The sequence below is a fragment of the Aspergillus homomorphus genome, assembly GCF_003184865.1.
Source record: "Aspergillus homomorphus CBS 101889 unplaced genomic scaffold BO97scaffold_58, whole genome shotgun sequence".
Taxonomy (NCBI): domain Eukaryota; kingdom Fungi; phylum Ascomycota; class Eurotiomycetes; order Eurotiales; family Aspergillaceae; genus Aspergillus; species Aspergillus homomorphus.
The window spans coordinates 81,766-107,947 of record NW_020291944.1 but is presented as its reverse complement, the minus strand read 5'-3'; the positions used below and the strand labels follow the sequence as shown (position 1 = coordinate 107,947).

Here is a 26,182-nt window from a genome sequence, read left to right as displayed (position 1 = left end):
AAGGAAACATGCTGAGGCATAAGAGCGGAAAGGCTCGTGGAATAAGCATAGCAGCAAATGTACCATTATGAGATTGAAATTCGATGAGTTCGGTTTCAGGAGTATGATTTCTATGACCTCCAGTATTTGTACGGATTCAGCAACTCCACGCCACCCCAGAACCACCACTGCGATCGGGCTTCGTCATCAACCCCAGAAGGAGCAATGGAAATCTCAATAGCCTTGATTGCAAATGCAGTGGTCAACCCCCTGTTTCTAAGTTTCACCCCTGTGGAGCCATACTTATAGATCCATCCAGCAGGCCAGCCGCCATTAACGAAGGTACGAGTCAATGGCTAGAGCAATTTCACCGGGCTGGATTGCGCATCTTTGCACGGCCAGAACAGGCCATTCCATCCGTTATCGAGCCTTTCAGATCAAGTATAGTACATGTATGCGACCCGTCGCATACAGGTGCAGTCTAAGTATGGCGTACTTTCATGATGCAAGGGCCTTATGACTGCCCGTCTGCAATGCAACCCAATCCATAGGATCATGTCTTGGCTGGTATAGTATATAGCTTAGGCGAGACAGGCTAAAATGTATCGCATACATCGCGACCTTTCGGGGAGCAACTCAATTTTTCTCAGACCCTGCATTCACCTACTTATTTTCATACCACTCCAAGCCAATTCGACTTCAAGTACTCACGACAAGTACCAGTACTCCGGGTTATTCACGACTGCCTGGTTCCTGAGGCATCAACACACAATTCTACCTCCACGATTCTACCCCAACCCACAAACAAAGACCATACACCAACAATCACCTGTACCTCGAAACAACACACACCCCCTGATACTCCTCCCGACCAGCGCGCAAAGTCTCCCCGGCTCTCGCCGGAAAATCCCACGCCGCGCCCTCCATCTCCCAGTCGGGGCTGCACTCCACGGGAAACAAATGCCGAAGGATCTCACCCACGACCACAACCATCATGCGTGTCGAGAACGCCCTCGCAGACGGACACTTCATCGTCCCCACGGCAAACGGAATCCAAGCGGACTGCTGCGGACCGAGTAGACACGATCGGATCTGGCCGTCGGGGGTGAGGAACCGGCCCGGGTCGAAGCGGAGGGCGGACGGGCCCCATCGCGCAGGGTCGCGCTGGATGGCCTCGATGTCGATGGAGGTGGTTTTCTGGCTGACGCGGCTGATGCGGCGGATAGGCGGGTAGAGGCGTAGGGATTCGTACGCGATGGCTAGGGCTTTGGGATCAGGAGGACGGACTGCTGGGCAGTCTCGCAGAGCGAGAAGGTGCTCTGGTTTGCTGGGGCCGGGCTGGAGGATTGCCAGGAGCGTGTATAAGGTCGTGCGCCAGGGGGCCTCGAAGGCCGGGAGGAGCAGGTTCAGGGGGTTGAAGTCGTCGGGGGTCCCGGAGATGGAGTACAGGAGTGTCTGGGCGAGCTCGGTGGATACTCTCCCATTGGTGAATAGGCGCTGGAGACACTGAATTACGCTGTCTGCGGCACGGCGCAGGTCCGCGGGGATTTCATGCGGGTCCGCGGCGGTCATGCAGTGTCGTTTGCCATCCATGGTGACGCGGTGAATCTCGGATCCGAGGTAGCTGAGCGTCTCGTGCGGGATGTCCTCCATGTCGAAGAGCGCTTTCAGCACGGCTGCGAGTGAGGTGTTGAGGCTGATATGTCGCAGGTCGGCGGTGACTGTGCAGACGTCGTCGGGCGCGGTACGTATGGAGAGGAGCGGTCGGATGGCGGTGGCAACGGCGCGAGCGATACCTCCCCATGCCCTGTCGTCGACCTTGGCGGTGGCCTCGTATGTGGCTCGTCGGTAGGAAGCCTGCATTTCGACCGAGTCGGACACGAAGGGGTTGTTGAGCCGCCAGAGGTTCTTCAGGGTCCGTGTTCCGCGTCTCGCGGTTCGCATGGCGAGGGTGGAATTTCTCAAGGGAACGACCGGGTCCTCGAGGACGTCCATCTCTAGATTTGTCTTCTCAGACGTCCCGTTGGCGGGCTCATATGGGAAGAAGAGAACATAGCTGAGAAACACTCCCATTAGGAGAGCATACAGTACAAACTCTTCGCTCATGGCAGGATATAATGTGGTTAGCTCAGCCACAATCTATGTGATCATGACAGCTTAACAGCAGGAGAATTGCCTATATAAGATAGGTTCCACAAGTAGGGGATTTGGTCCTATAAGCTAGGCTACCCGGTAAACGGGACGCGATAGCATGAGGTGATGCTACAGGGCGGTGCAGAAGTCTTGAATCAAATAACTTGAGATTGTGGATATCGTCAGCCTGATCTTTACATCCTTCTTCAGCACGTGGCTAGCTTACCTATACTCCACGCAGCCGACTGGGACGTCATGGCAATCACGTCTTTGGCGGGTGGCGAAAGCAAGCAGCTGAGGTGCATTATAAGCAAGGCGGAGATGGCGTCGCATGGCCTCTACAATGGCTACATACAGACCCACATGCAATATTTCTCGTGTGGAACAGCCTTTCGCTAATATGTCATTGGGGAACGAGTAGAGAGTTTATGCGCTTGCTGCTATTCGGGGTAGGTATCACAGTAGTACGGGATAGCACATATCAAGCCTCAGAACCTGCGTGACACCCGAGGCTTGGCCTCATACCGTCCAATGACAACCCAGCTATACAGAAGGTACTTTCTCCAGGTTCTCAAAAATGTATGACACATGAAGCCACCGAACTCGCCGGGTAGGATGGTGAAACCTCCACATTGCCTGAGGGATGGCAGTCAAGCGCTGGCTTGTGCTTCCTCCCCGTCTTGAACATGTGTTGCCTGGTGACACATTTGACCACCCGATATTCTCAAGTTCGATAATCCAGACTTGACATTTTCAAAGGGTCAAACATGTTAGATAAACTAAGAGATAAGTCCATGCAGGGAAATAATGATGACGCAAATCGCTCAGTATGCCGCCCTACTATGGGTGATAAGTGAAGTCTAGACATGCAGTGCGGTGTTTCTGATAGTATGTAGAGATCTGCTCAACGGACATTGCTACTGAGTCATTTGATGGCATCATCCGAAAAAATATAAATTCTCCATCCCAGAAATACAGGCAGCTGTCCGTGCAACCTGTTAATGGCTGGGCACCATCCGACACTCTCATCTACAGGCGTAATCGAGGATGAGAAGGAGAAGGATAATGAGACGCTGACCCAAGGAAAACCCCGTGTCAGTTTGTTGGCTTGGCTATGTGCATGTTACAATCAAAAGCGATACTATCACACAAATATTCTCCCTTCATTGCCACTCTCTCAGACAGTTCCCTAGCAGTCCTCCTCATCCTCCTCAGTAGCGGTGGTAGCAACAGTCTTCTGAGTAGTAAGGGTGGTGTGGGTGACGCTATCGACGGTAATGGCGGCAGACCCGCTGCTTTCATAGCCCTCGACCGCGACGATCTGGTAGTTGAAGGTGCCGAGCTTGAGGCCGAGCTTCTCCCAGGCGTCGAAGTGGTTCTTGGTGGTGACGGTGCCGCCGACACGGGCATTGTCGCGCACGGACCAGTACTGCTTGAAGGTGTTGGTGCCCTGGATGGAGGGCGCGTTGGTGCGCGTCGACTCGTAGATCTTATACGTGCTGCCGTCGCTGGTCACCGTACCCAGCTGCTTCAGCCCGCTCGACGGGTTGTACTCGCCGTAGTGCTCCACGATGTAGTATTCCACCAGCGGGCTGGTGGTCCAGCCGTACACGGAGAGGTAGCTGTTGCCATTGTTCACGGGCTTCCAGGTGCCGGAGTAGGTGATGTCGCTGGATGGGGTTGTTAGTTATATGCTTGGGAGGAAGTAGGAAGACAGAACCACATACCGCGCGCTACCAGTGCTCCAGCCCTTGCCAGCAACGAAGTTACCGGCGTTGTTCCAGTCGACAGAGTATTCACCCGCGTTGCCGTTGTTGTAGGTCACAGAGCCCTCGTCATTGGTCCAGAAGGAGTAGAAGTAGCCGTTGCTGGTGCCTTGGTTGGAGGTGGTCATGCTGCGCTTGGCCATCTCCATCAGCCCGAGACGGTTCGGGGCCGCCAGGGCACCCGTGGCAGCCGAGAAGGCGAGAAGAATAGAAGAGAAGGCGACCATTGTGGTGGTTTGATAGTAAAGAATGTAGTGGTGGTGGTGATGGTAGTAGTGAGTGGACGGAGAAGCGCAGCTTGAGGCGCCGAAATGGATCGCAGACCAGGCGTATAAGTACTCCTGTGGCGACTGCAGACAATCTGGCCAAGGATCGAATAGGTGAGACAACGACGTCTGTCGTAGATTAATTCCCGTGGTTGCGGAGCCGGGACATGCTCCTGAATGATTTTAGTCGCCCGCGTGTTTCATCTTGAAATCGGCACCCACTTTTTCTCAGGCGGCCCGTCGCCAGTGCGTCTGGCTTCACCACCACTCACAACCTCGCATTCAGTTCTAGTCTCGCTTTGACTGTGGTAGAGAAAACACTGGTGAAGAAAGTGGAGCTGCCATTTTGGCTCGGGTGAGTATGGCCGAAGAAATGACCCTGTCCCTGTTCGTTGTGGCGTTCTCCGACACAGACGTCAAGCAGTCTGGAGCCCCTTCAGATGCTTATTTTAGCACATGCACTGATGAAGAATCTAACTGAAGACCCGGAATTCTAGCGCTGTCGGGGCTACTGGTCAATAGTTTGTTGAGTATATTAAGAATGACACCCACCTAAATCAAGGCAACCGAGGTTCCGAAGACGTTAGACTCAGGGGCTGAATGGCTTGATGCAGTAACGAGCCTAGAGCTGTATCTGAGAGCTTCAGTGAAAGATAATGCACATAGGTACCTCAAGCACTAGTAGCCGGGTGCGCGGGGGTATTTCAATCCTGAACTATCTGCCACTTACATGACCTGATACACTGCCCGTGTCTAGTACCCTCTATTTCTCTTCAACTCGCCAACTTCCCTGCCCTTTCCTTTGGCTTTCTTGAATAATCACACCACAAAGTATCTCATTTTGTTTAGTCCTTACTCAGAGATTCTTGCTTTGAGCTCAATCGCCCTCGACAGCGGTCTTCCCTACCATCCTAAGCATAAAGATGTTTCAACGCACCAGGAACATTGAATCTTGCTCGAGAGTAGCATACAGCATACTTCAATCTATGCGTGATAGCTGGCCAAGCCACAGAGGTAAGGCTCTGCTGAAGAGCCAAGGCATGATTCACTTTCAACTGTAAAAACAAGAGAAGGAAGTTGTAATTATCACGCATATCTATAGCCAGATGGAAACAAGCGGTCCAGCTGACATCAACCTTATGTAGCACAAATCACGGCGCATAGCTAGGGTGTTTGCAGGGTTTGCGGGATTTGCATGGGTTGTCTCTGAGTTCCACCAGAAGCTCTTATCGATAACGGACTGTAGACATGCCCTTCCACGACAATTTGTGCTTCTTCTGAGTGAATGGACCGAACAGAGTATAAGACCATTGTTGACTAGGTCACAAATATCTATTATTCCCGCTGTGGTGTCATAATATAGTCCAACCACAGAGCTTGCCCCGATGTGTCAGTACTACAAGAGATCTCAAGACAGCGAACCAAGCTATATAACTTAACATTTGACCTCATCAATCGTGTTTTTGCTTGCGGATCGAACACCGTGACATAAGTACTGCAGGCGGTAACCACAGATTCTAAACAAGCTCACCAGTACACAAAAAGGAACATGCCACAACCTTGCATTAGATTGGAGAAATTTAGTAGGATGCAGTACTTACTAACTTGCACGCTATCTTGTAACCTCCCTCCCTCCTTCCCGAGTCTGAACACTGAACATAGACACCCCGCCCCAGGCTTACATCCTCCGCAAGCATCCTACAATCAAGGGACCCATAATCATCGCCTACGCCCTACGACGAATCCCCTGATTCCACCCCCGTGTTTATCATAGCACCAACATAACACAAACCACGCGCCTCCCGTATGGGGAAGACTACAAATCCACGACCTCCCCGCCGACGAAATCCTCATCGACATCCACGCGACAGGAGTCTGCCACACAAACCGAATGCTAATGACCGGCGAACTACCAAGCCACCGACCCTGTGTCTTCGGTTACGAAGGTACCATCTGATTGATCCCTACCTGCACCTGTACCCTTCCAAACAGAACTAAGCCTTCCTCTCCAAACAAAACTAACCCTATTTTATCAAACAAACAAACCCTACCTTATCAACTCATCCAGACTAACCCCCCCAGGACTGAGCTAACCCTACCTTACCGCACAAACTAACCCGACCCACAGTATCTATAGGCGCGACATCATCCGCAATAGCCCCAGAGCCCGTCCGCCCAAATGACAAATTCTTCCCTCTGTCCTTCAACCTTGCACCCGGTATAGCAACTGCGACGAGTTCGCAGAGCGGAATACCTCTAGTCAGCGCCGCTGTGCACGATAGCAAAAGAAGAGGCGATGTTCAGCAGGTTCTTCGGACAGTCGTGTTTCACGCGTGGCTGTGGGTATGGCGGGCGCGGACCCGATTGTGGCGGTGGATGTGCGCGACGACAGGTTGCGGGTTGCGGCGGTGCTGGGGGCTACATTATGGTTAATGCTGCTGCAACGGATGTTGTGCCGCCGTGCGGTTTAACCTCTTTGCGTTTTTGACCGGTGGGAAGGAGGATGTTGGGTGTGTGGAGTCTATCCCCCTTAGATATGTTGCATCTCACGCCGGCGTGCGGTGGGTGTAGGCTGACCGGTGTGTGTAGTTTGTTCCGTTTCTGGCGGAGCAGTATGCTCGGGGCGAGTTTCCTGCCGATGAGCTGGGCAGAGTGTATAAGGTGCAGGATTACGAGGAGGCGTTTGCGGACGTTCGTGAGGGGAAAGTGATCAAGGCGGTGTTGGATTGAACTGCATCGATGGGATCCTATCAGTATTGTCCATTGTCAATTAACCGTGCGTGTACAGCATAAAGGCCGGGGAAGTGTTGCTGTGTTGCAGCGTTGCAGCATTTAGTCGGGATTACTGATCGAGTGGCCTGACACGGATGGCGTTGGCGGGATTTGAACTGATTCTCAGGTCTGACAGACTGGTTGATGTAGTTTATATTAAGTCACTGCAGCACGGGAATAAGACTTCCGTGATCTCCCGGCTGGGCAACGGGCCCGCTGCCTCACTGTGGGACGGGGTTTGAGTCTAATTGCTGAAGAAAACCGCCGAGGTGGAGTAGGCGGGGTTATCGTTGCTGCAGATGGTCACATCTACTAATCAGTATGCGTATCTATACTAATTCTGAATTCGAGAACCCTTGATGCGCCCGGCCTGGTTGCACCCACTAATCACCACTGCGTTTCTCCGCACTACCAAACCCCGGGTCATGGCACGATAGAGCCCCGATCGAATACTGTCTACGACCCTCACGCATGTTACCATAGCAGAGCCCGAACACGTCTGAGCCGGATCAAGTGAAGATGAGAGGACTTTGACAGTCATTCAGACGTGAGATGCGTTACCCTGCGCGGGTATAAAGAGGGCGCTGTGTCGCTGTTTTCTCTCTTCACGAACAGCATCACCAACCCAACAATCCAAGCCAAAGCATCACAGCTCCGCACCAAACTCATCCATCACCATGGCCCCCGTCCTCAAGAAGTACAAGGCTGCCGCCGTCAACGCCGAGCCCGGCTGGTTCAACCTGGAGGAGTCCACGCGCCGGACCATCCATTGGATCGACGAGGCCGGCAAGGCAGGCTGCAAGTTTATCGCCTTCCCTGAGCTGTGTACGCTCCCCTCTCCCTAACACATCAGCCTACAAAAAATCTAACGCTGCGCAGGGATCCCCGGATACCCCTACTGGATGTGGAAGGTGACCTACCAGGAGAGCCTGCCTCTGCTGAAGAAGTACCGCGAGAACAGTCTGGCGTCAGACTCGGAGGAGATGCGACGGATCCGCGAGGCGGCGCGGGCCAACAAAATCTTCGTGTCGCTGGGCTACTCGGAGCTGGACCTGGCCAGCCTGTACACGACGCAGGTGATGATCTCGCCGGAGGGGGAGATCATCAACCACAGGCGCAAGATTCGCGCGACGCACGTCGAACGCCTGGTCTTCGGCGACGGCACCGGCGACACCACCGAGTCGGTCATGCAGACGGAGATCGGCCGCATCGGCCACCTCAACTGCTGGGAGAACATGAACCCCTTCATGAAGGCATACGCCGCCTCGCTGGGTGAGCAGGTCCACGTCGCCGCCTGGCCGCTGTACCCGGGCCGCGAGACCCTCAAGTACCCGGACCCGGCCACCAACATCGCCGAGTCGAACGCGGACGTATGCATCCCTCCTCTAGGGGCATCGCTTTTCTGGATGTCTTATACTGATCAAGAGTGCGCAGATCGTCACCCCCGCCTACGCCATTGAGACCGGCACCTACACCCTGGCCCCCTGGCAGACCATCACCTCCGAGGGTGTCAAGATGAACACGCCTCCGGGCAAGGAGCTCGACGACCCGAAGATCTACAACGGCCACGGCCGCATCTTCGGACCCGACGGTCAGAACCTGGTGCCCCACCCCAGCACCGAATTCGAGGGTCTCCTGTTCGTCGACGTAAGTACTCCTTGGATGACTATCAACCCCCCGCACAGCACACAAACTAACCACCGATCAAGATTGACCTCGACGAATGCCACCTGTCCAAGGCTCTGGCCGACTTCGTAAGTCCTACCCAAAATTTCTCACACACAGCACATACTAATCTGGACAGGGCGGTCACTACATGCGCCCCGACTTGATCCGCCTGCTGGTGGACTCCAACCGCAAGGATCTCGTCGTGCGCGAGGACCGCGTTAACGGCGGAGTCGAGTACACCCGCACTGTTGACCGGGTCGGACTGTCGACTCCGTTGGATGCTCCTGCGCCGGCTGAGGAGAACTAGGGGAGCGCTGAGCGGGCTTGGATGACTCTCCACTCTTGTATAGTATGAATAGAAATTGAATCTGTTTGATGTTGATCGGGTAATCGTCCAGAGCCGTGTGAAGCATGCGATGTCGTGAAACAGCGGACTGACTCTGTGGCACAGAAGTATTCTGAGCTAGCCGAAAGACAGCGAAGGTGGACGTTCACAATGGGAACTCTCTACCATAACGACGTTAGCCCACATAGTCGGTACCTTGATGCGAACCCGCTACGCAGAGTCACTGCCTCTCCCCTCCAGCATCCGTGCATACGCATCCAACGCCCGCCCAATCATGCGTACCACGTCCCAAACCGCCTCGCCGCTCAGCAGCTTCGCCCAGACGCGAACCACCCGCGTACAAAGGTCCGTGCGGAGCGGGCCCGCCTCGCCCGCCGGGTCTGCCTCGGCCACCATGTCGGCGATGTACGCCCACAGCCGCCGCTCCTCCTCCTCTTCCCTATCTACGTGCTCTTCATCCCCAGTCACGTGGTTCCCAACTCCATCCCCATCACCTCCAATACCAAATCCACGGCCCTCTGTTCCCCCCCTCCCCCTGGCGCTTCCACCTCCCCAACGCGCCTGCACGCCCATCAACCACGAGCTCAATACCACCGCACCCTCAAGTGCACAAAGCGCATGCTGAAGTGACCAAGCAAACGCCTGATTCTTCGCAACGATATTCACGCCGATCTTAACAGGGATACTAAGCGCATGCGCAGAGTACAGCACCGCGCGAGTGAGCCGGCGGTCGCGCGGGTGCGATACGGCATGCGCACAGCAATAACGAAACATAGCGGCCGCCAGCCCGTTGGGGTCGTGAATGATCAGGGCGCGGGCGGGGCCGACGTCGACAGCCAGGCGGATGTAGGCCATGCGCAGGAGGGCGGTGGCGTTGAAGGAAATTGGGCCGCGGGGGCCACCGGGTCCGAAGAATGATTCTGGGTCGCGTGGCCAGCTCTTTTGCCAGGTTTGGAGGGCGCGTTCGATGGCGTGTTGGTCGGCTGCTTGGAGGGTTTGTGTTGGGTGCGTCGCGCGGACGAGGTAAATGTGTTGGATGAGCGCTAGGATGAGCGTGTAGCCACCGAGGGAGGTGTAGGTGATTTCTGGGGTGGTGTCAGTGGGTTGGTTGGAGAAGAGAAGGGCGAAGGTCGTTTGGAAGGTCGGTTCGACTCGTGTCTGCTGGTCTGGGGAAGCGTAGCGCGTGGTGGCCGCGGCGGTCCATTCGGCAGCGCTGGCAGCTTCCCACTCTGCTTCGCGCGACGGGAGGCGGGTTTGGAGCTCGGAGTTGAGAATCGCTGGCGGGGTGTTATAGACAATCGTGTGAAAGACCAAGAAGTCGAAGATGATTGTGATCGTTCGGTTCATGCCCTCGGCTTTGATCCAGGCCTGCCAGGTTGCGACTCGCGGGGGCGGGGCCTCCAGAAGATCCTCCTCGCGGATGAAGTTGGTGAGAGTGTTTTGAAGGCCAACCGCCTCGTTGAAGATGGCCTTCGAATTTCCCCATGTTGCCATGGCCATTAGCACGAGCAGGGTCTGTGCGATGGGGAGGGGTTCGAACGCTTCGTCTCGGGTCGTTGCACCCGCAGTCCACGCTGGTTGTGAGCCCTCAGGAGTGTGTGGCTGTGACCGGGCTGGGTTCACTCCTGAGTTTTTGGGCACCCACTCTGCCGTCGGAAACGAACTTTCGCGTCGCTGGATCTTCCTACAGCGCAGGCGCTCCTGGACGATCGCCAACGAGGTCCGGTAGAACATAATCGCGTTTTCGTGATCGAAGGCGGACTGGGCCCCAATGGTAGCCATGGCCAACACCAGCTCCACGGGACACTTGGTTGGTGAGAATGTTGGAATGTGTAAAAAAGGTAGATGGCGGTGGAAGCCAGCGAAGTAAGTGGTGATGTACCGAGTTATAGTATGGCGCGAGGGAAGAAAGAATTGCGGAGGTAGGACTGGCGCGAAGCCCTGGATTTCGACCAGAAGATGATTCCAATTCTCCTGTGTGATCCTCCACGGCTCTTGAATCGACTTGGAGGAAGGCTCGAAGGAGGGGAATGTTGATGTGAAATCGTCGAACAGCCGTGGAGCTGATGTATCTGTTGTTACTGGGTCAGATACACCCCCATTGCGGCGATGCACCTGGCTTCTGGCAGCATGGGAACCAAGAGCACCAGGAAGGGGGGTGGATGGTAATTGTAACACAGGCTGTTCAGTAGGTAGGATTGCACTGTTTGCGTAAGGTATGGCCATGCTGTCAATAAACAAGGCAAAGTCCCCAAAATTACTAGTGGGTTCTGCCCAGGACATGTGCAGGTCGTCAACTGGCGGCGCAGCGGGTGGAGCAAGCGGCGCGCCCAATGTGTCATTGTGCAACGAGTTCTCGCGGCTAGCGAGAGCTACTATGCCCGAGGATGACATGAGACCTGCATCTGAAGCGAGGAAATAAGGCAAGGAAGGACTCATAGTGATGTTCACGTCCCGGGTGCGGGTGGCAGATAGTGGTGTCTTGTCGAAGCCACCAGGCACAGCAGTGCCACGTTGCAGACTACTATCATTGCGACTGGTCGGAGTCTCCAAGTTGCCATCAGCCATGGCATCGGCGTGAAACAGGCGAGTATGACGAGCCAGTAGATCGCTATTTCAATCACATTAGAATGAATTGGACATTGTAGCCGAAGCCAGATCATACCGTCGGGTAAATCTCTCCGAGCATGCTGTGCAGCGGAACGGCTTTTCCTTTGTATCTGACAGGTCATAAGTACTGTGTATCATCTATGGACGTCTTGGGAGACGTACGTAATCGTTCATGTCGTTGTAAGTGTTCATTCCGGAGAAACTCCTTGGGGCAGAACTGGCACCGGAATGCTCTCTTCGCCTTCTTGGCTTCGGATGGCTGTTCCTCTGGGTGGACAGTCTCTTCCTCGAGCTCACTATCTTGACTGTCCGTCAGCCTCGATTTCTCTTTTCTTAGCGGTGGCATTTCGAATGTTCAGCACAGGGGGAAGAGAATTAAAGCTGCGACTGCCCATTGAAGACATTCTGTCGCTGAGTCATACTTGAGTCATTTCTAGGTCGGCTTAGTAAGCTCATCGAGAAATGGCTAATTCAGAGCATGTCATTCAAGCAGCACTATATCATATCGTATCATGAGTGATATGCTAATGATACGAGTAGATGTCTCTCTAGTCTGATGAGGGATAGTCTGGAAGACGACGACGCTCAAGAGACCTCGAGTATCTTGATCTTCTACGGCTTATGCATAGATCATACGGATAGCGGGAACAACAATCACAATCTCAACATAGGCTCTTCTCACATGATGATTTTATCATTCCCTCTCAAGATACAATATATGTGCAGTTTCCGATAGCCCTGAGCTACCTGATAACCCAAACCCGTCCTCCATAAATCAATAGTCGCAAGACGAACACCAGCAATCACCAGCATCATCATCGCAGTCGCCCCAATCACGGCAAATAAACACTCATCTCGAACCCATTAGTGAACGGCAGGGTCATATTCTGGAACCCATTCTCCGGAGCACGCAAGAAAGCCAGCAGGTCCGCGTAACCCTTGGCCCCAGAGATAGTATTATCAGTCAAGACGACGGCGCCGCGGCGCATGCGCGGCAGCACAGTCTTGAGCGTGGGCAGCGCCAGCGCAGACCAGACTGGAGTAACCATCATCAGCCATTATCATCACACCCAAGAAACCATCCTAGCCTTGTGACCAGAACGCAAGAAAAGATGGGAGAAACCTACTATCAAGCAACAACAAATCCACCTGGGGCAAACCCTCCTTCAGCGTCTCCAACAGATCCCCCTCGCGCAAATCAATAAATCTCTCGACCTCCGGCCCACACTGCGCCCAGTACTTCCGCGCAACAGCCGCCTTCGCCTCCTCCTTCTCTGTGGCAATTACCACCCCTGACTTCCCCGTCGCGGCAGTGGTCTTCCCCACCGCCAGCGCGAGGTAGATGGTGCTCACGCCGAAGCTGGTGCCCGCTTCGACGACGTTCGTGGCCCCCATGGCCGTGATCAGCTGGTACGCGAACTGGCATTTGTCTTCATCCAGTGCGATGAACTTGTCGAGCATGAGACGGTCGAATTCGTCTTGTGGGTTGGCGGGCGCGGCGCTGCGGCTTTTGTCTTCCAGTTCGCCGAGAACCTCTGAAGAGAAGACTTTGCCTTTCTTTGAGATCTGGGCTTCTTGCTCTAGGGATTTCTTGTGCAGCTCTGTGAGGAGCTGCTGCACGTGCAGGGGCGCGTCGACGGGGTTGGGGGAGGACATCTTGAGATTTGAGCTGTTGAGGTTTAGTTTGCGTTAGAGTTGAGTCAAACGGGTCTGGGAGGGATGTATCGCTGATCGTTTTGGGTATTTCGAAGATGAAATAGTTTGAGGTACGGAGAAATGGAGACCGGCTAAGGTGAGGGGTGACGTTTCTTGGCATTTTGGAGAAGAGACGACAAGGTAACGGCACTGCAGAGATCAATGTACAGTACAGTACCACGAAGACTGAACCGAAACCATTTCTTACAGTACAGAGGTTTAATTCCCTTTTGAAATCAAAGTAGATCAGTACATGTACAGTGACGGCAAGAGAAAGCCTACAATCTCCACTGCCACTTCCACACCCCACCCGTGCGCTCAAGCATGAACTCCATCCGCGCCCACAAGACAGTCACAGTGGAAGCAAGCATCAAGGCACCCACAAACACAGCCATGTACAATTAACTTTCCGGCACCATGCTCCCACTCAGTGATCGAACCAGAACACCCGCAACCGGGGTGCCAACCAACCCAGCCGCACCCTGCAGCATGTACATAATCCCTTGCGCCTACATTCGCATTTGTCTGGCGCATGTCAGAACGATTTAACGGAGCATGTTGTAGTAAATTACCAGTCAAGCAATGGTTGTGCAATCTAGACTCCTATAGAAGATACCCTGTTTTTCTTTTCCCAATGATATCTCCTCCCCAAGAGATGTAAAGCGTTTTAGCTCACAAGAGTATACTCACTCAAGGTGGGCTGTCGGAGATGGGCTGGACCTCCCCGGCGAGCACAGTGCTCTTGGCATTTTGGAGACCGACTCGAGCGTCTATCACCGAGGTACGCACATCGACAGGGCGTGGGTGCCCCTCATTTCCGCAATACTGATCCTGATTTGTCCCTCACGACAATGTTTACTATGCACTTGATGAATAAGAAAGTTGTTCTAATAGATGTCTTCGACCTCAGCCTGTCTTCAGCTGCGAGTTTGTCAGTGGCGGAGAAATCATTGGAGTAAGGGCTGAATATCGCATTGTTAGTCCCCGTTAAAGATATTAAAGTGGTACTTTCGATTGGTTTTGCACCAAGATTTCAATGTCGCCATGTCTTGGACCGGTGTAACTGCATTTCCGACGACTCCCATCGGCACAATTGGCAAGACACACCTTGGATACCAGAAAGCTTAGCCGAGAACGTGGGTGAAAGAATTCTTGGTGAAAGCTTGAAATTAGCGCCCAGGGGGAACACTTACAGCACGGCTAAGCCACTTTCCATGTGAATCGAGGAAATACAACCAGGTACGGTAATTCATGGCTATGACTGGTGATCATCCTGCGTCATTTCAGTATAACGGCTGCCGGCTAACCCATCTAGATCCTAGCCACATAAGTCACTGTGAACTTCGTCGAGTCAAGGCTTGATGCTCGACATGCTACCACTAGATCTGGCGTGAGCTCCGAAAATCCCTTGCAGCCGAAAAGGCAGCCTGAGGTTCCAACCTACCGCTTTCTCTCTCCAAGGTGCCAAGTCTTCTTCCAGCTTCAGCTTTGTGCGGGTAGACGCGGCTTCAGCATGGCGTGTTTCTCGGATCAATATTAGGAATCGAGGATCTGGAGCTTGTAAATCTCTTGGCATGCGCTTCCTGAGAGCTATGTGTCAGATAATCTCGCATAAAGAGAGGGAAATGATTCAAGCCAATTCAAGCCGTTCTCCACCAATCCTAGCCTAACATTGATAGCACCTGGGAGGTGGACAAGGTAGCGAGAGGTTATGCTTAGTCCTAAGGCTGTGTCCATTGATGAGTTATTGAGAAACAGCCATGAGAATAGACCCACTCTTTCACAGAGCGTTTACACTAGCTCAGCAAGTCGTTCCGCGACAAATGTGTACGCTGCGGTGCTGTCTTCCATTCTCGGGTATCTGCGGCCTGAATGCCTGATAGCATGCCTGAAATCCCAGGAACCAGACACGGCAAAATCTGTGTCCATTTTTGCCTTTCGAAGGGGCCATTATTCATGCAGTAGCAGACCCCAGAGATGCCGGAGGATTACCATCTCCTCGGGATTTGCTTGTGCCCCACTCTCAGCGTTCTTCGGCCAATCGCTATCCCCGAAAATCCGATCATACCACCATCGATCTCGGCAAGGATCCCGAACATCGAATCCTTTTGCGGGCCTCGCGTGGCACAACTCAAACCCCGGGCTTCGTTTGGCACGACCCGTTGATTACGCCTTTCCGGGATTTGATGGCATCGACGGGATTCTCTTCCTGCCCGGGAATTGATGCCCATATATCCCAACCCCTGGCCGATATGACTAAACTTTCGCCTTTTGACACCTTTGCCAGGATATTACCACTTGTGCATGAGCTACAAATTGTCGAGCAATGGATACTGTCAAAACAATACCCGACGCCACACGTCCGGGTCATCGGAAATTCAGCAAACCGCCGGTGAAAGTCGCTTGTCTAGCATGGTATGTCAGCATTTGAAGACAAATTTCAGGAAAACAGCGGAGATACTGATTCTAGTCGCGATAGTCGCAACCTTCGCATCCGATGCGACGGGCTCAAACGATGCGGGAACTGTGTGGCCAGAGAGACGCCTTGCTGCTATGTGCCCAGCAAGCGCGGGGGCCCGCGGATTCGCAAGCGCAAGCGGGCTTTGACGCCGCTGTCCGGCTCAATGGACACGTCGCTGAACTCGAGGTCGACTGAGGAGATCGAGGTAGATGTGCTGGGAATGCAGGGGTCGGACTCGGGGCCGCCCTCGCAGATGTCGCTGCCGCAGGAGGAGGAGGATGAAGGTGTGTCCCCCCTTTCTGGCGTGTTGGTGACGGGGCTAATGGGTTCAGTCTGGCTGGGCCAGCTCTTCACCCTCGGGGCGCCGGGTGCAGGACTCCGGAGCATCGAGAGCTCGGTCTCGGAGATCGAGCAGATCTTCGACGAGATATTCGCGGAGGATAGTGTACGGATACCTTCTGAGGTGGAGGCGGAGACGGAGGTTGTGGAGCTAGATCTGCTGCAGGTGTATGCGTCGGATGAGGATATGTACGATGCTTCGACCGACTCTCCGGTGTGGTGAATGTGGGCTGACGAGTGACAGACTGGACGCGTACTACGTCTTCATACACCTTTATTCTCCCCTCCTCCCTCCACCCGAGCGACTCCCTGTGCGAAACAAGCCCGTGTACAGCGCGTCGACCTATCGGCCCTCCAGCCCGCTGGCGCTCGCTGTCTGTGCTATCCTCGCGTTAATACCCCATCCGGACGTGCGGCAGCCGTCAAAGGCGGAGTGTGTGAAGCTCCGGCGGGAGACGGCGCACTCGTATGCGCAAGCCGCCTTGGAAGCCGTGGAGGCGGATCTGGAGCTGCTGGACTCAGCATCGGATCCGTCGCGTGCGCTATCGGAGGAAGTGGCGCAGTGCACACGCGAGCCTTTTCATGCGAAGGTGCCGGTGGGCTTAGAAGCGGTGCTGGCTCTGGTGCTGCTGAGCAGTTATGAGTACGCGCAGCGGGGGAACATTCAAAAGATGTGTAATCGTGCGGGACAGGCGTTGACGGCAGCGATGAGTATGTCATTGCACGAGACGGTGGAGGAGGATGGGTTTGCGGAGGCGAGACGGAGGGCGTGGTGGATGACTGTAGGTCTTCTTTGGTCAAGGATAGGGATTGAGCTGATGAGGATAGTATATGACGGTGTGTCAGGGGTCGATTGTGAGTGGGATGGTACGTACGCTCGTCCCTTTCTGTTTCTATTGGGAAGGCGCTGCTGACAATGACAGCCTCCTGTGATCAATGTGTACGATCCTCGCTTTGTGACACCATATCCCAAGGTGGGTCACCTGATCGCCGCTACAGTGTGTGTGTGCAAGCTGACAACCCCAGGGTTGGAAACTCCTCATCGAAGCTCAGCAGACTATCCTTGAGGCCACCACCTTCGTTCATGACCTCAACCTTACCATTAAGTCGCAGTACAACGCGCCATGGATCGCGAAGCGCATGATGGACCTCGACAGCCAAATTACCTACCTTCTCCACCCATGTCGCGCTTCCTCGCCATCCATCGCCCGCTTCCCACCGATCCCCACGGACTCACCTGAAACAATTGCCTTGCAGAGCATGAAATACATTGCGGAGATCAAACTTCACAGGTAGTACCCATGTGCAGATTGTCTGTCTTCCTGTTCCTAACAAATCCATCATCAGCGCGCGTATCAAAACCCACCGCTTCTGCGCGTTCCAAGACATCGCCATCTTCCGCCGGCGCCACTGCGACCTCCACGCCACCAGCACCAGCACCAGCACAAGCAGCGGCACCAGCACCACAAGTACAAACACCTCCTCCCCAACCTGCTGCAGCCTCCCCCTCGCCCTCCCGCAAGCCCAGGCCCAACCGCAACCGCAACCTCGCCGTATGTCCTTCCCGTTTTCAGGCCACGTCTCATCGAAGGTCTGCCTCCACGCGGCCCTAAACATCACCAACCTTCTCGACCACCTCCCGTACCCGAACCCGAGCAACGAGATCCCGCTCACCCGGCCACCGTACCTGTCGCGGCAGTCGCGCGTCGAGATCCCGCGCACGATGCCCTCGTTTGCCTGCTGCGCGATGCAGGCGAGCTACGCGATGATGATGCTAGGGGTGAAGGCGCGGGCGAGTGCGGAAGGCACGGGGCCGGGGCCGGGGCCGGGTAAGTCGCTGGAGGGGTTTGTGGAGGAGTTGCGGCAGAATTTACGGGGGGTGTGGAAGGTGTTGGGGAACTATGCGATTGCGTTTGAGGCGGTCGGGGGGATGCGAGGTATGATTCTAGTCTTTTCTTGGTACTCTGGGTGAGTGGTGTGCTGATGATGAGGTGTTGTAGATGAGATTGGGCAGTCGATGGGATGCTTGGAGTGAATGGCTTGCAATTGAAGGCGTGGCCACAGCAGAGCCTCCCTGAGGTGGCCTAGTCATGTGTTTGATTTCTGTGGTTGGGTGGTGGTATCTGTTGGGCTGAGTGAATGGCGCGATTACGTTGCACAAAGGCTCGTTCGCACACATTCACCAGGTCCGACACTGAGAGCGGCTGTCTACCAATGAGGCTCTAGGCAACGGTGGGCCAGTCATCCCAACCTCCGCCATAGAAGCTTATCAAAGCTTCATGTGTGAAATTCACTCGAACTGGCTTCATCGAAACGAGCCTCCAGAATGTCTATTTATACCGAGCTGAGGGAAGAGATGATCTTTCGACTTCCGCCCTCGCACCCACTAAACAAGCGCCCCCCCCGTCCTGATCACCAGCTGCATCTTCACATCATTGAAGGTCCATCTATCCAGACAGCCATCTTTTCGCAGCTATCGACAAGATGCAACAGCCAACCACAATCAAGAGCGAGGGCGAGCCTGAGTACGGTATCTCAACCTGCGAGCCACACCCACCGCACCACCCTGCGAACCCTCCCTCCCCTCCACAGCAGAGCGCACAGACACCAGCGCATCGCTTCCCGCTGAGCTACCGCAAGAAAGATGACCAGTTCGAGTGCACGGTGACGATCGACGGACGAGTATGCCGACGGCGCTTCTCTAGCGAACGCTCCCTCCGGGCCCACCACCGCGGACTGCACGACAAGACCACGGATCCGTGCCCGTTCTGTGGGCAGCGGTTTTTCGGGCAGTTCTCGCAGAATCTGCATCTGCGCACGGCACACGGGTACAAAGAGTTTGGGGTGGATGGCTATGGCAAGGGGGAGGTCGACGAGGAGATGAAGCTTTTGCGAGAGGTCTCGCACGGTCATGGATTCACAGATGTGTTGGCTCGCAGCGGATTTGTTCAGACACAGACGCCAGAGGCCCAGCAGGCAAACTATACTTTGTGGGTGATGCGGCATGATCTGGGTCTACAGAGATGAAAATCAACAAGGAGATGTGTATCTGTATGACGAGTAATGAAGATCACCACCGTACCCCAAGGAAGAGAAGATATCCGTACCACACTCTATCGAGGATAGTATGAACGTTTGCCACAGTTACATACAAAATAGCCTAAAGATCTCTACCAGACTCCGTCGACGGATGGTATTGTATTTCTCTACCACAGTACATGAACAAGATAGCCTGAAGATGCCTTCTACCACAGTATATCCAAAGAAATAGCATAAAGATGCCCTTCTACCACACTACAACAAGAGATAGCATAAAGATCCCTCTACCACAGTACCATATAAACAACATAAGCTCTCTACCACACATCATAAGAAAACAAGCTGAACCCTCCTCTAAATACTAAACCCAAACAAACAACAATCCCCAAAAACATCCTAAACCTCCCTCCCTACGACAACCCCCAAGAAAACTTCCGAAAAACACCACTACCACAACCCCAACGAAACCAATAGCAAAAACCAAGAAAACCCGTCACACCCCAAATCAACCCACCCCCCCTCTCCTCTAATATCCATTTAAAGACCCCGGCCGCAACAACATAAACCCCAAACTCTCCCACCTCACACTCTCCCCGTTCCCCGGTAAATAACCCCCCTCTCGCCACTACAAAACGATCCGACCATCCCAACCAGACCGAAATGACACTCCGAAAGCTATCCACCGCAGCATCTCACCCCAATCTAACCCCCCGCCAAGCCAAGATCCGCAGGGACCATGAGAACGTACGTCGGGATCCCGACGCGTATATGGAGGGCTTGTTGGCGCGGTTGAGGCGGTGGAGGGTTAGTGAGCCGAGAGATGAGGGTCTCTCTCTTCTGTTGTTGTTGGTGGTGCGCATACGGTGGATATAGAGGGGACGCGGAGTGAGTCTGCGGGTGCGCTTGCTGCTGGTGTGGGAGGTAAGGATATCGCGTCTGTGGGTGCGCTTGTTGGTGGGGTCGAGGGTCTGTGCATCTCCTCTTCTACTGGTGCGCTTGTTGACGGTGTGGAGGGTATGAGTTTAGGCCCGGGCTCTGCGGATGCCTCCGCTTCTGGTGGTGCAACTGTTGGTCCCGAGGAAGGGGAGGCTCGGAGTGCGGACTTCGGTTCAGTGCGGGCGGATGAGTATTGTCCGATGGATATCGATGAGAGAGTCGAGGGCGATGATGGTGCACACCAGGCTGTCGGAGAGGATGGCGCTGGTCGGATTGAGATGTAGCGTAGAATTCACTCCAGTAGGATGAGGATGGTTAATATAATACTACAATCGCAATACGAGTATATGTATGTATCTTTGCATGAGAGTAGACCAGTGAGTTCACAGTATGCACCATTCAAATACCACATGTAGACGACGTGCTCCCATCTACGCAGGCAGCACGCCCTGCGGATTATGAAAGACATCATCCGGATCCACCGCCGTCTTGATACGCTGCAGCCGCGCCAGATTATCCCCCCAGTATGAGTGACGTGGGTCCTCGAGCCGCGGATCGACATAACCGGGGTAGACGGCGTCGCCGAGCCCCGGGGTGTTATTCCGGATCACCTCGTTGATCCCATCCAGGAAGTCATACGTGGTCTGACCGACCTGGCCGAGCGTGACAGCGTACGACTGCATCCAGAACAGGACATCGCGGTGCGCGAACCCCGTCTCGCCCATGGGCACATCATTAATCGCGCCGCCCTCGAGATCGAAGATCACGAACCAGAGCAACGCGCCCGTGTGCGCCGTGTCGAGATACTCGAACAGCTGCTGCACGCCGTCAGCCGAAATCGGCGTATCCTCCCTGAACCCGAGACACCTAGCATAGAAATGCGCGGGAATATCACCCGTGAGATCAAGAATACTCTGCTCAGCCCAATGCGCCGCCAGGCCAAGCCAATCCGTAAACACGAGCGCAGAGCTATTCCCCGGCGTCGCGCCGGGAAACCGATCCGCGAGCCCGAGGGCCTCGAACTCCGCCTTGGACCCGAAGAAGGTGCCGGAGATGACCACCGAGCCCGACAAGATCGTGATGATGCTAGCCAGCTTACGCGACAGGTCCTTCTCAGTGATGAAGCCCTGCCACTGCGCGAACAGGTCCGCGCGCTCCGCCGCGCTGCCCAGCAGGTCAAACGTGTACGTATACTGCACGGCCTCGGCGGGGGCCGCCTCAGTGCGCAGCACGAACTCGGTCACCACGCCGAAACTCGCGCCCGCGCCCTTGATCGCGAACAGCAGATCCGCGTTCTCCGTCGCCGTCGCCCGCACCACGCTCCCGTTCGCAAGCACCACCTCCGCCTCCACCACGTGGTCCAGCTCCATCCCCCATTGTCGCGCCGTCGGCCCCAGCCCCCCGATCGTCGCGTGTCCCCCGATCCCGATCTGTGGCGATGTCCCGTGTGACACCGCCCGGTTGCCTGCTGCCACTAGGTGCGTGTCCAGCTCCCCGTTGAGCATCCCTGCGCCTACGGTCGCTTGCTGTGTTGTGGGATTGTAGGTGAAGAATTTCATGTGCTGCAGGTCGACCACCACCGCCCCGTTGGTGCCGCCGAGTCCTGGTGGGTGTCAGTTCCGTGTGGTGGCCGGTGTGGAACCTTGGGTGAGGTAGAACGGGGAAGAGACCTACCGTAGTTTGCATAGCTGTGACCGCCGCTCTTGGCCTGCACCTTGTATCCTAGGGTGCTGGCGCACTGCACGATCTCCGACACCTGGGCGCTGCTGGTCGGGAAAGTGACGGCCGCCGGGGTGACTGGGTAATTGAGGTTGTACGCCTTGACGGCGAGGGTCTGATAGAGCAGGTCGCCTTTGAAGGCGGCGAGCGTGGCGTCGTTGTCGACCGCCGAGAGGAGACAGGATCGGAGGCTGGAGGATGCGGCGGCGGTCAGGCCGAGCAGGCACAGGAGACAGACCATGAGGGGAATTGGGAAAGCCATGATGGCTGTGATGGTGGTGTTTGTTTTCAACGGCTCAGCTCACATTCCTGCGCGGGAGGGCCCGGGGAGGGGAGGTAAATAAATACTAGCCCGGACTGGCAGACCGGACGCGCTTGTCCCACACAGGATCATCCGAACTCGGCTGATCTCTCGTTGCTTTTCTTGAGGGTCAGCAGTGACCTGACTCGGCAGGGATCTAAAAAGTGTGTCAAATTTGTCACTTTACGAGTGATCGGCGGCGCCGGCAAATGAGGATGCGCTGTGCCTGGCAATCTAGTGAACTTAGCGCTCCACCGGTGCCCCTCTCACGGTTTGGGTACAATAGCACAGGGGAGAGGGCTGAATAGCTTACGATCACAAGGCCTGTTCTACAGACTTCTGTTTCCAGCATTACAGAGTCTGCATTGACCTAAGTAGCTAGCCTCAAGGTTGGACGTCAGGTTTAGACTGCCAATGTCGGGAAGTATATTTGGCACATCAATAAATGCTAGGGAAAGACCAATGCCGACTACAAACCCAGGAAATTTATGCTAACGTGAACATCTTCCGTCAAGCCATGTTTTGTAAAGTTTTAGACTATCTTTCACATCCAGCTCAGTACTCGTTGCTCAATGCGCAAAGCCCCACGGAAAAAGGCAATCGACAACCAGCATCATCACCACCGGGCATACGAATTGTCAGACAAAGTTCCCGGGCATGGAGTACTGTACACAAGGGTCAACCTAGTTCGTCCATAATAACCCTACATAAGCCTACAGCATACCATGTGTCCACGCTCCTGCATGCACAGTCAGAGTTGAAACCAGGAAGTGTCGAGCTCAAGTAACCGTGCAGCACAGTTGTAAGGTCTGTCCTATGACAATCGATGCTCAAAACAAACGGCTGCACCCAAACCATCAGCTGGATGGATTGATAATAACCCTCTACGGACCACGGAACCGACGGGCGTGCCATTGTCACCCGCCTCGACCGTGCAAGGAACCCCGGTTGCACCAAGCTGGGATCTAGCCTCGTATAGCCTACTATCTAAGCCCCCAGGCCATTCGCGCTTCAGAACTTCTCGTACAAAATGCCATAGTCTATAACCCGAAATCTAACCACGAACCAGCCCATCGCAGTTACCCACCTCAGGATACAAATCTATCTTCCCACCCTCCTGAATCACACCCGTCCGATCCAAGCACGTCCGACCCCTGAGGAACGGATCCAGCGCCCAATACTGCTTGCGCAGCGTCTCAATGGCCTCCGTCCTCTGTACCGCCACCGTCTGAGGGCCCTCCGCCGCCAGCCACTCGCCGGTCAGCCGCAGCACCACCCCGGCCTGATCCTCGCGCTCGGCCAGCAGCCGGTCGCGCGTGGCCGTCTCCATCATGCGCTCGTTCTCGCCCGCCACGGGCTCGACGTACTCGTAGTCCCAGTCCTCCGGCCCCCCGATCTCCTTGAGGATCTTGTCCGGGGCGATGAATTGCTCCAGGTCGGCCGTAGTCTTGGTGAAGTGGACCTTGGAGACGATGACGGGGTCCATCCACGACTTAACAATCTTCCAGATCCCTAGTATCGTCTATCAGCCAAGCACATCACACAGATTCGAGGAGCAGAGGGGTACGAGGCGTTCTGGGGGAGAACCCCCAGACCCCCCTTTTGTTCCACCTTCCTGGGAAAGCGCAGACAGGAGCCGAACTCACCAGTAAAGATCCAGGGGGCGTTATGTATGATCATGGCCCCCAGGTACTCAGGGTAATTCTCTTGGAAGCAATCGATGACGAATTTCACGGGCGCGTATTCCTATTCCCTCCCGTCAACCCCATGATCCGAGAGCGCAAGTCAACACGCGCGAACTCACCATGTTCGAGAGCGAGAACCCCGTCATATCGAACAGGATCGTCTAGCCCACACAAACCCGTCAGCGAATGTATCTCAGCCCTTCTCCATGGGGAAACGTACCGCCGTCTCTACCGGATCCACCAGCAGCAGGCGCACTGTCTCGATCATGTGCAGGATATACCGGGTTATGACGGCCTCGCTCTGCTGGCCCGGCTGGTGGAGTCGCACGCGCACGAGCATCACCGGTCGGCCTGCGCGGTCAGTGCCGTGTACGAAGGCCTTGCCCATGCGCATCTGGTCGAGGAAGGCCTGGCTGTCGGTTGCGGTCGATTGCACGGTCGCGACGACGACGCCGGGGATGGGGGGTGTTGAAGGGGGCTGGGCGGTGGTCGCGTACAGGGCGTCTAACTCGGTGTTGGCGATGATCTGGCTGTCGATGTCCTGCGTTATGCGGAAGTGGATGGCACGCAGGAGCATGGCGATCGCGGCGGCGACGGACCATTTGCGGGCGCGGAGGAAGCGGAGGAGGAGTGTGTCTGGGGAGTCGTGCTTGGCGAGGCTGAAGAGGCCGGCTTGTAGAGAGGGAATGGGGTGGCGGGGGAGAGTGTCGAGAATGGGTTGCACGGTGTCGAGCGGCGGGAGGTGGTGGGATGAGAGGGCGGAGGTTAGAGTGGCGGCGGTCGGGGTGCTGCTGGAGGTGTCATTGTGGTTGTGGATGAGATGGAGGAGGATGGACCAGGCTTGATGGAGCTTGATGGTCTGGTCGGAGTTGAGGTTGTGGATGTAGCCTGATGGTTGTTGAGGGGGAGTGGATGAAGGCATGGTGGGGGATGGGGAATCGGAGGAGGAGAGAGGGGGGAAGTGAGTGTGGAGGTTCTTATGGTGGGAGTGAAACACCACGGCCAGCAGTCCGATCGATCGGTGGTCCCTGACTGCGATCGCTCAGGGCGGCACTGGCCGAGCCGAGCTCCTCTGTGGGGTTAGTGTTAGTAGCCTTCTGGCCAGATGCGTCGCTTCTTGGCTGGAGTGTGTTCATGCTTCAGGTTCCAGTTGATTTGTGTTAACACCGGATTGTCATGCTCAATTTGATATGAATTGCTCTTGAGTCTTGGGATCTACGATCAATCCTCTACAGCAACCAGCATATCCAACCCAAGAACATACAGCCAAAAGTCTCCAGCACACACTCTCTAGTAGGTAACCCACTTCCTCCTATTCTCTCTATAATGAGCTCCTACGAGCTATTTGTACCTTCAAAGCGCACACCGACACGCCAAAAGCAATACACAATAGAAACACAACCAAATCCAACGCACCAAACCACCCCGCCCCGGACCCGGACCCGGACCAACATAAATCCGCGGTCTCTCCCGACCCTCCGATCACACCCGTAACCCGCACCACACCAAATCCCCGTCCCGCAATCTAGCCCAATCTCGCCTCTAATCAACCAACCAACCAACCAGCCCTGCAATACCACCACAACCACGAGGTACAGGCACCGATACAAAAGATGGGGATTATCGACTTCCTCAAAGAGATCCTCCGCCCAGGGAACGGCATCGACTACCCCAAAAAGGGCGACATGGTGACCGTGCACTACCACGGCTACCTGCACGATCCGACGCGGTCGTGGGGACGGGGACGGCGGTACGTACCTGTCCTTGCTTCATTATCATCGGATATGACTATGCCCCTCAACCCGGTTGATGCATTCTACCATACCCGATATTCCCCAATCCCAGCCATTACCAAGGTGAAGAGGGGCGGACAGTAGTGCTGAGCAACTTAAGCAGATTCGACAGCAGTATCAAGCGCGGATACCCGTTCACTTTCCAGATTGGGATGGGGACTGTCATTAAGGGTATACATACCTCTCTTTCTCTCTGAGTCTCTTCTTGAAGGTGTGCTGGACTGGTGGGGATGGTAGCTGACGAGCGTAGGATGGGAGGTCGGCGTGCTCGGGATGAGCCTGGGTGAGAAGGCGCTGCTTACTTTTGGACCGTGGGTGCTCCCTCTCTCTCTTTTTCAGAGTTGAGTTCGGATTGAAATGTTGCTAACGGGCTTAGGCACTATGGGTACGGGGAGAAGTGAGTAGATTGTACCGAGAAGTAAGGAGAATGCTAATGTGCCAGGGGTGCGCCGCCGTTTATCCCCGGGAATGCGAATCTGGTCTTGTAAGTTCTTCTGCGACGCTGGTCGATGGATGCTAATCTGGCAGTATGGTGGAACTATTGGCGATCAATGGACGCGGGTTGGAGTCGGGGAGTGATTCGGAGTAGCCTGGCAGGTTCGTGTACGATAGGATTGTCGGAACAGTGTTCACGTTGTATACGTTGCTCGAGCTCGATTTCTATACATCTCGTC

General features: G+C 55.0%; 13 protein-coding genes across 13 annotated transcripts; 6 read left to right on the top strand and 7 right to left on the bottom strand.

Moving 5' to 3' along the window:
* Positions 1-804: 804 nt before the first annotated feature.
* BO97DRAFT_462578 (uncharacterized protein) lies at positions 805-2,085 on the bottom strand (the record flags this gene model as incomplete). The annotated part of the gene is made up of 1 exon (XM_025699424.1): positions 805-2,085. One exon carries the CDS (start codon positions 2,083-2,085, stop codon positions 805-807), a length of 1,281 nt encoding a protein of 426 aa, XP_025546964.1.
* Positions 2,086-3,361: 1,276 nt separating this feature from the next.
* BO97DRAFT_315129 (glycoside hydrolase family 11 protein) lies at positions 3,362-4,105 on the bottom strand (the record flags this gene model as incomplete). The annotated part of the gene is made up of 2 exons (XM_025691261.1): positions 3,362-3,782; positions 3,840-4,105. Coding segments are annotated over 2 exons (687 nt in total), but the record flags the coding sequence as incomplete, so codon positions are not given.
* Positions 4,106-6,489: 2,384 nt separating this feature from the next.
* Positions 6,490-7,018, top strand: BO97DRAFT_446576 (uncharacterized protein; the record flags this gene model as incomplete). The annotated part of the gene is made up of 2 exons (XM_025698665.1): positions 6,490-6,609; positions 6,734-7,018. 2 exons carry the CDS (start codon positions 6,490-6,492, stop codon positions 6,872-6,874), a joined length of 261 nt encoding a protein of 86 aa, XP_025546962.1. The 3' UTR covers positions 6,875-7,018.
* A 242-nt stretch (positions 7,019-7,260) lies between these two features.
* BO97DRAFT_408713 (carbon-nitrogen hydrolase family protein) lies at positions 7,261-8,913 on the top strand. Its single transcript, XM_025695925.1, has 5 exons — positions 7,261-7,741; positions 7,796-8,286; positions 8,351-8,563; positions 8,626-8,670; positions 8,721-8,913. The coding sequence occupies exons 1-5, from the start codon at positions 7,594-7,596 to the stop codon at positions 8,889-8,891; spliced, it is 1,068 nt and encodes a 355-aa protein (XP_025546961.1). The 5' UTR covers positions 7,261-7,593; the 3' UTR covers positions 8,892-8,913.
* A 227-nt stretch (positions 8,914-9,140) lies between these two features.
* BO97DRAFT_399281 (uncharacterized protein) lies at positions 9,141-11,324 on the bottom strand (the record flags this gene model as incomplete). The annotated part of the gene is made up of 2 exons (XM_025694233.1): positions 9,141-9,382; positions 9,479-11,324. The coding sequence occupies 2 exons, from the start codon at positions 11,322-11,324 to the stop codon at positions 9,141-9,143; spliced, it is 2,088 nt and encodes a 695-aa protein (XP_025546960.1).
* Positions 11,325-11,594: 270 nt separating this feature from the next.
* BO97DRAFT_332950 (uncharacterized protein) lies at positions 11,595-11,796 on the bottom strand (the record flags this gene model as incomplete). Its single annotated transcript, XM_025691354.1, has 2 exons — positions 11,595-11,650; positions 11,703-11,796. Coding segments are annotated over 2 exons (150 nt in total), but the record flags the coding sequence as incomplete, so codon positions are not given.
* Positions 11,797-12,233: 437 nt separating this feature from the next.
* BO97DRAFT_377694 (O-methyltransferase) lies at positions 12,234-13,321 on the bottom strand. The gene is made up of 2 exons (XM_025693073.1): positions 12,668-13,321; positions 12,234-12,576 (listed from the first exon to the last, which is right to left on the bottom strand). The coding sequence occupies exons 1-2, from the start codon at positions 13,194-13,196 to the stop codon at positions 12,374-12,376; spliced, it is 732 nt and encodes a 243-aa protein (XP_025546958.1). The 5' UTR covers positions 13,197-13,321; the 3' UTR covers positions 12,234-12,373.
* Positions 13,322-15,481: 2,160 nt separating this feature from the next.
* BO97DRAFT_233279 (putative C6 finger domain protein) lies at positions 15,482-18,295 on the top strand. Its single transcript, XM_025690734.1, has 9 exons — positions 15,482-15,650; positions 15,715-15,980; positions 16,029-16,224; positions 16,280-16,817; positions 16,864-16,902; positions 16,959-17,009; positions 17,062-17,327; positions 17,383-17,972; positions 18,036-18,295. Exons 1-9 carry the CDS (start codon positions 15,562-15,564, stop codon positions 18,068-18,070), a joined length of 2,070 nt encoding a protein of 689 aa, XP_025546957.1. The 5' UTR covers positions 15,482-15,561; the 3' UTR covers positions 18,071-18,295.
* On the top strand, positions 18,264-19,273 carry BO97DRAFT_233302 (uncharacterized protein). The gene has a single exon (XM_025690735.1). The coding sequence runs from the start codon at positions 18,520-18,522 to the stop codon at positions 19,060-19,062; it is 543 nt and encodes a 180-aa protein (XP_025546956.1). The 5' UTR covers positions 18,264-18,519; the 3' UTR covers positions 19,063-19,273.
* A 461-nt stretch (positions 19,274-19,734) lies between these two features.
* BO97DRAFT_446570 (uncharacterized protein) lies at positions 19,735-20,294 on the top strand (the record flags this gene model as incomplete). The annotated part of the gene is made up of 2 exons (XM_025698664.1): positions 19,735-19,882; positions 19,948-20,294. The coding sequence occupies 2 exons, from the start codon at positions 19,735-19,737 to the stop codon at positions 20,292-20,294; spliced, it is 495 nt and encodes a 164-aa protein (XP_025546955.1).
* Positions 20,295-20,365: 71 nt separating this feature from the next.
* BO97DRAFT_377689 (FAD-dependent oxidoreductase) lies at positions 20,366-22,030 on the bottom strand. Its single transcript, XM_025693072.1, has 2 exons — positions 21,685-22,030; positions 20,366-21,613 (listed from the first exon to the last, which is right to left on the bottom strand). Exons 1-2 carry the CDS (start codon positions 21,989-21,991, stop codon positions 20,442-20,444), a joined length of 1,479 nt encoding a protein of 492 aa, XP_025546954.1. The 5' UTR covers positions 21,992-22,030; the 3' UTR covers positions 20,366-20,441.
* Positions 22,031-23,062: 1,032 nt separating this feature from the next.
* BO97DRAFT_399269 (CRAL-TRIO domain-containing protein) lies at positions 23,063-24,637 on the bottom strand (the record flags this gene model as incomplete). Its single annotated transcript, XM_025694232.1, has 4 exons — positions 23,063-23,542; positions 23,677-23,776; positions 23,835-23,876; positions 23,936-24,637. The coding sequence occupies 4 exons, from the start codon at positions 24,635-24,637 to the stop codon at positions 23,085-23,087; spliced, it is 1,302 nt and encodes a 433-aa protein (XP_025546953.1). The 3' UTR covers positions 23,063-23,084.
* A 613-nt stretch (positions 24,638-25,250) lies between these two features.
* Positions 25,251-26,162, top strand: BO97DRAFT_408709 (FKBP-type peptidyl-prolyl cis-trans isomerase). The gene is made up of 6 exons (XM_025695924.1): positions 25,251-25,465; positions 25,612-25,679; positions 25,759-25,819; positions 25,885-25,905; positions 25,951-25,992; positions 26,037-26,162. Exons 1-6 carry the CDS (start codon positions 25,329-25,331, stop codon positions 26,095-26,097), a joined length of 390 nt encoding a protein of 129 aa, XP_025546952.1. The 5' UTR covers positions 25,251-25,328; the 3' UTR covers positions 26,098-26,162.
* Positions 26,163-26,182: the final 20 nt, after the last annotated feature.

Coding starts and splice junctions, on each gene's coding strand:
- BO97DRAFT_408713 (XM_025695925.1), top strand. CDS start 7,594: ATGGCCCCCGTCCTCAAGAAGTACAAGGCTGCCGCCGTCAACGCCGAG. Junction 8,287..8,350: donor TCGCCGAGTCGAACGCGGAC/GTATGCATCCCT, acceptor AAGAGTGCGCAG/ATCGTCACCCCCGCCTACGC. Junction 8,564..8,625: donor AGGGTCTCCTGTTCGTCGAC/GTAAGTACTCCT, acceptor CCACCGATCAAG/ATTGACCTCGACGAATGCCA.
- BO97DRAFT_377694 (XM_025693073.1), bottom strand. CDS start 13,196: ATGTCCTCCCCCAACCCCGTCGACGCGCCCCTGCACGTGCAGCAGCTC. Junction 12,577..12,667: donor GGATTTGTTGTTGCTTGATA/GTAGGTTTCTCC, acceptor TGGTTACTCCAG/TCTGGTCTGCGCTGGCGCTG.
- BO97DRAFT_233279 (XM_025690734.1), top strand. CDS start 15,562: ATGGATACTGTCAAAACAATACCCGACGCCACACGTCCGGGTCATCGG. Junction 15,651..15,714: donor AAAGTCGCTTGTCTAGCATG/GTATGTCAGCAT, acceptor TAGTCGCGATAG/TCGCAACCTTCGCATCCGAT. Junction 17,973..18,035: donor GGCGGTCGGGGGGATGCGAG/GTATGATTCTAG, acceptor GAGGTGTTGTAG/ATGAGATTGGGCAGTCGATG.
- BO97DRAFT_233302 (XM_025690735.1), top strand. CDS start 18,520: ATGCAACAGCCAACCACAATCAAGAGCGAGGGCGAGCCTGAGTACGGT.
- BO97DRAFT_377689 (XM_025693072.1), bottom strand. CDS start 21,991: ATGGCTTTCCCAATTCCCCTCATGGTCTGTCTCCTGTGCCTGCTCGGC. Junction 21,614..21,684: donor TCACAGCTATGCAAACTACG/GTAGGTCTCTTC, acceptor GACACCCACCAG/GACTCGGCGGCACCAACGGG.
- BO97DRAFT_408709 (XM_025695924.1), top strand. CDS start 25,329: ATGGGGATTATCGACTTCCTCAAAGAGATCCTCCGCCCAGGGAACGGC. Junction 25,466..25,611: donor TCGTGGGGACGGGGACGGCG/GTACGTACCTGT, acceptor CAACTTAAGCAG/ATTCGACAGCAGTATCAAGC. Junction 25,680..25,758: donor GATGGGGACTGTCATTAAGG/GTATACATACCT, acceptor TGACGAGCGTAG/GATGGGAGGTCGGCGTGCTC.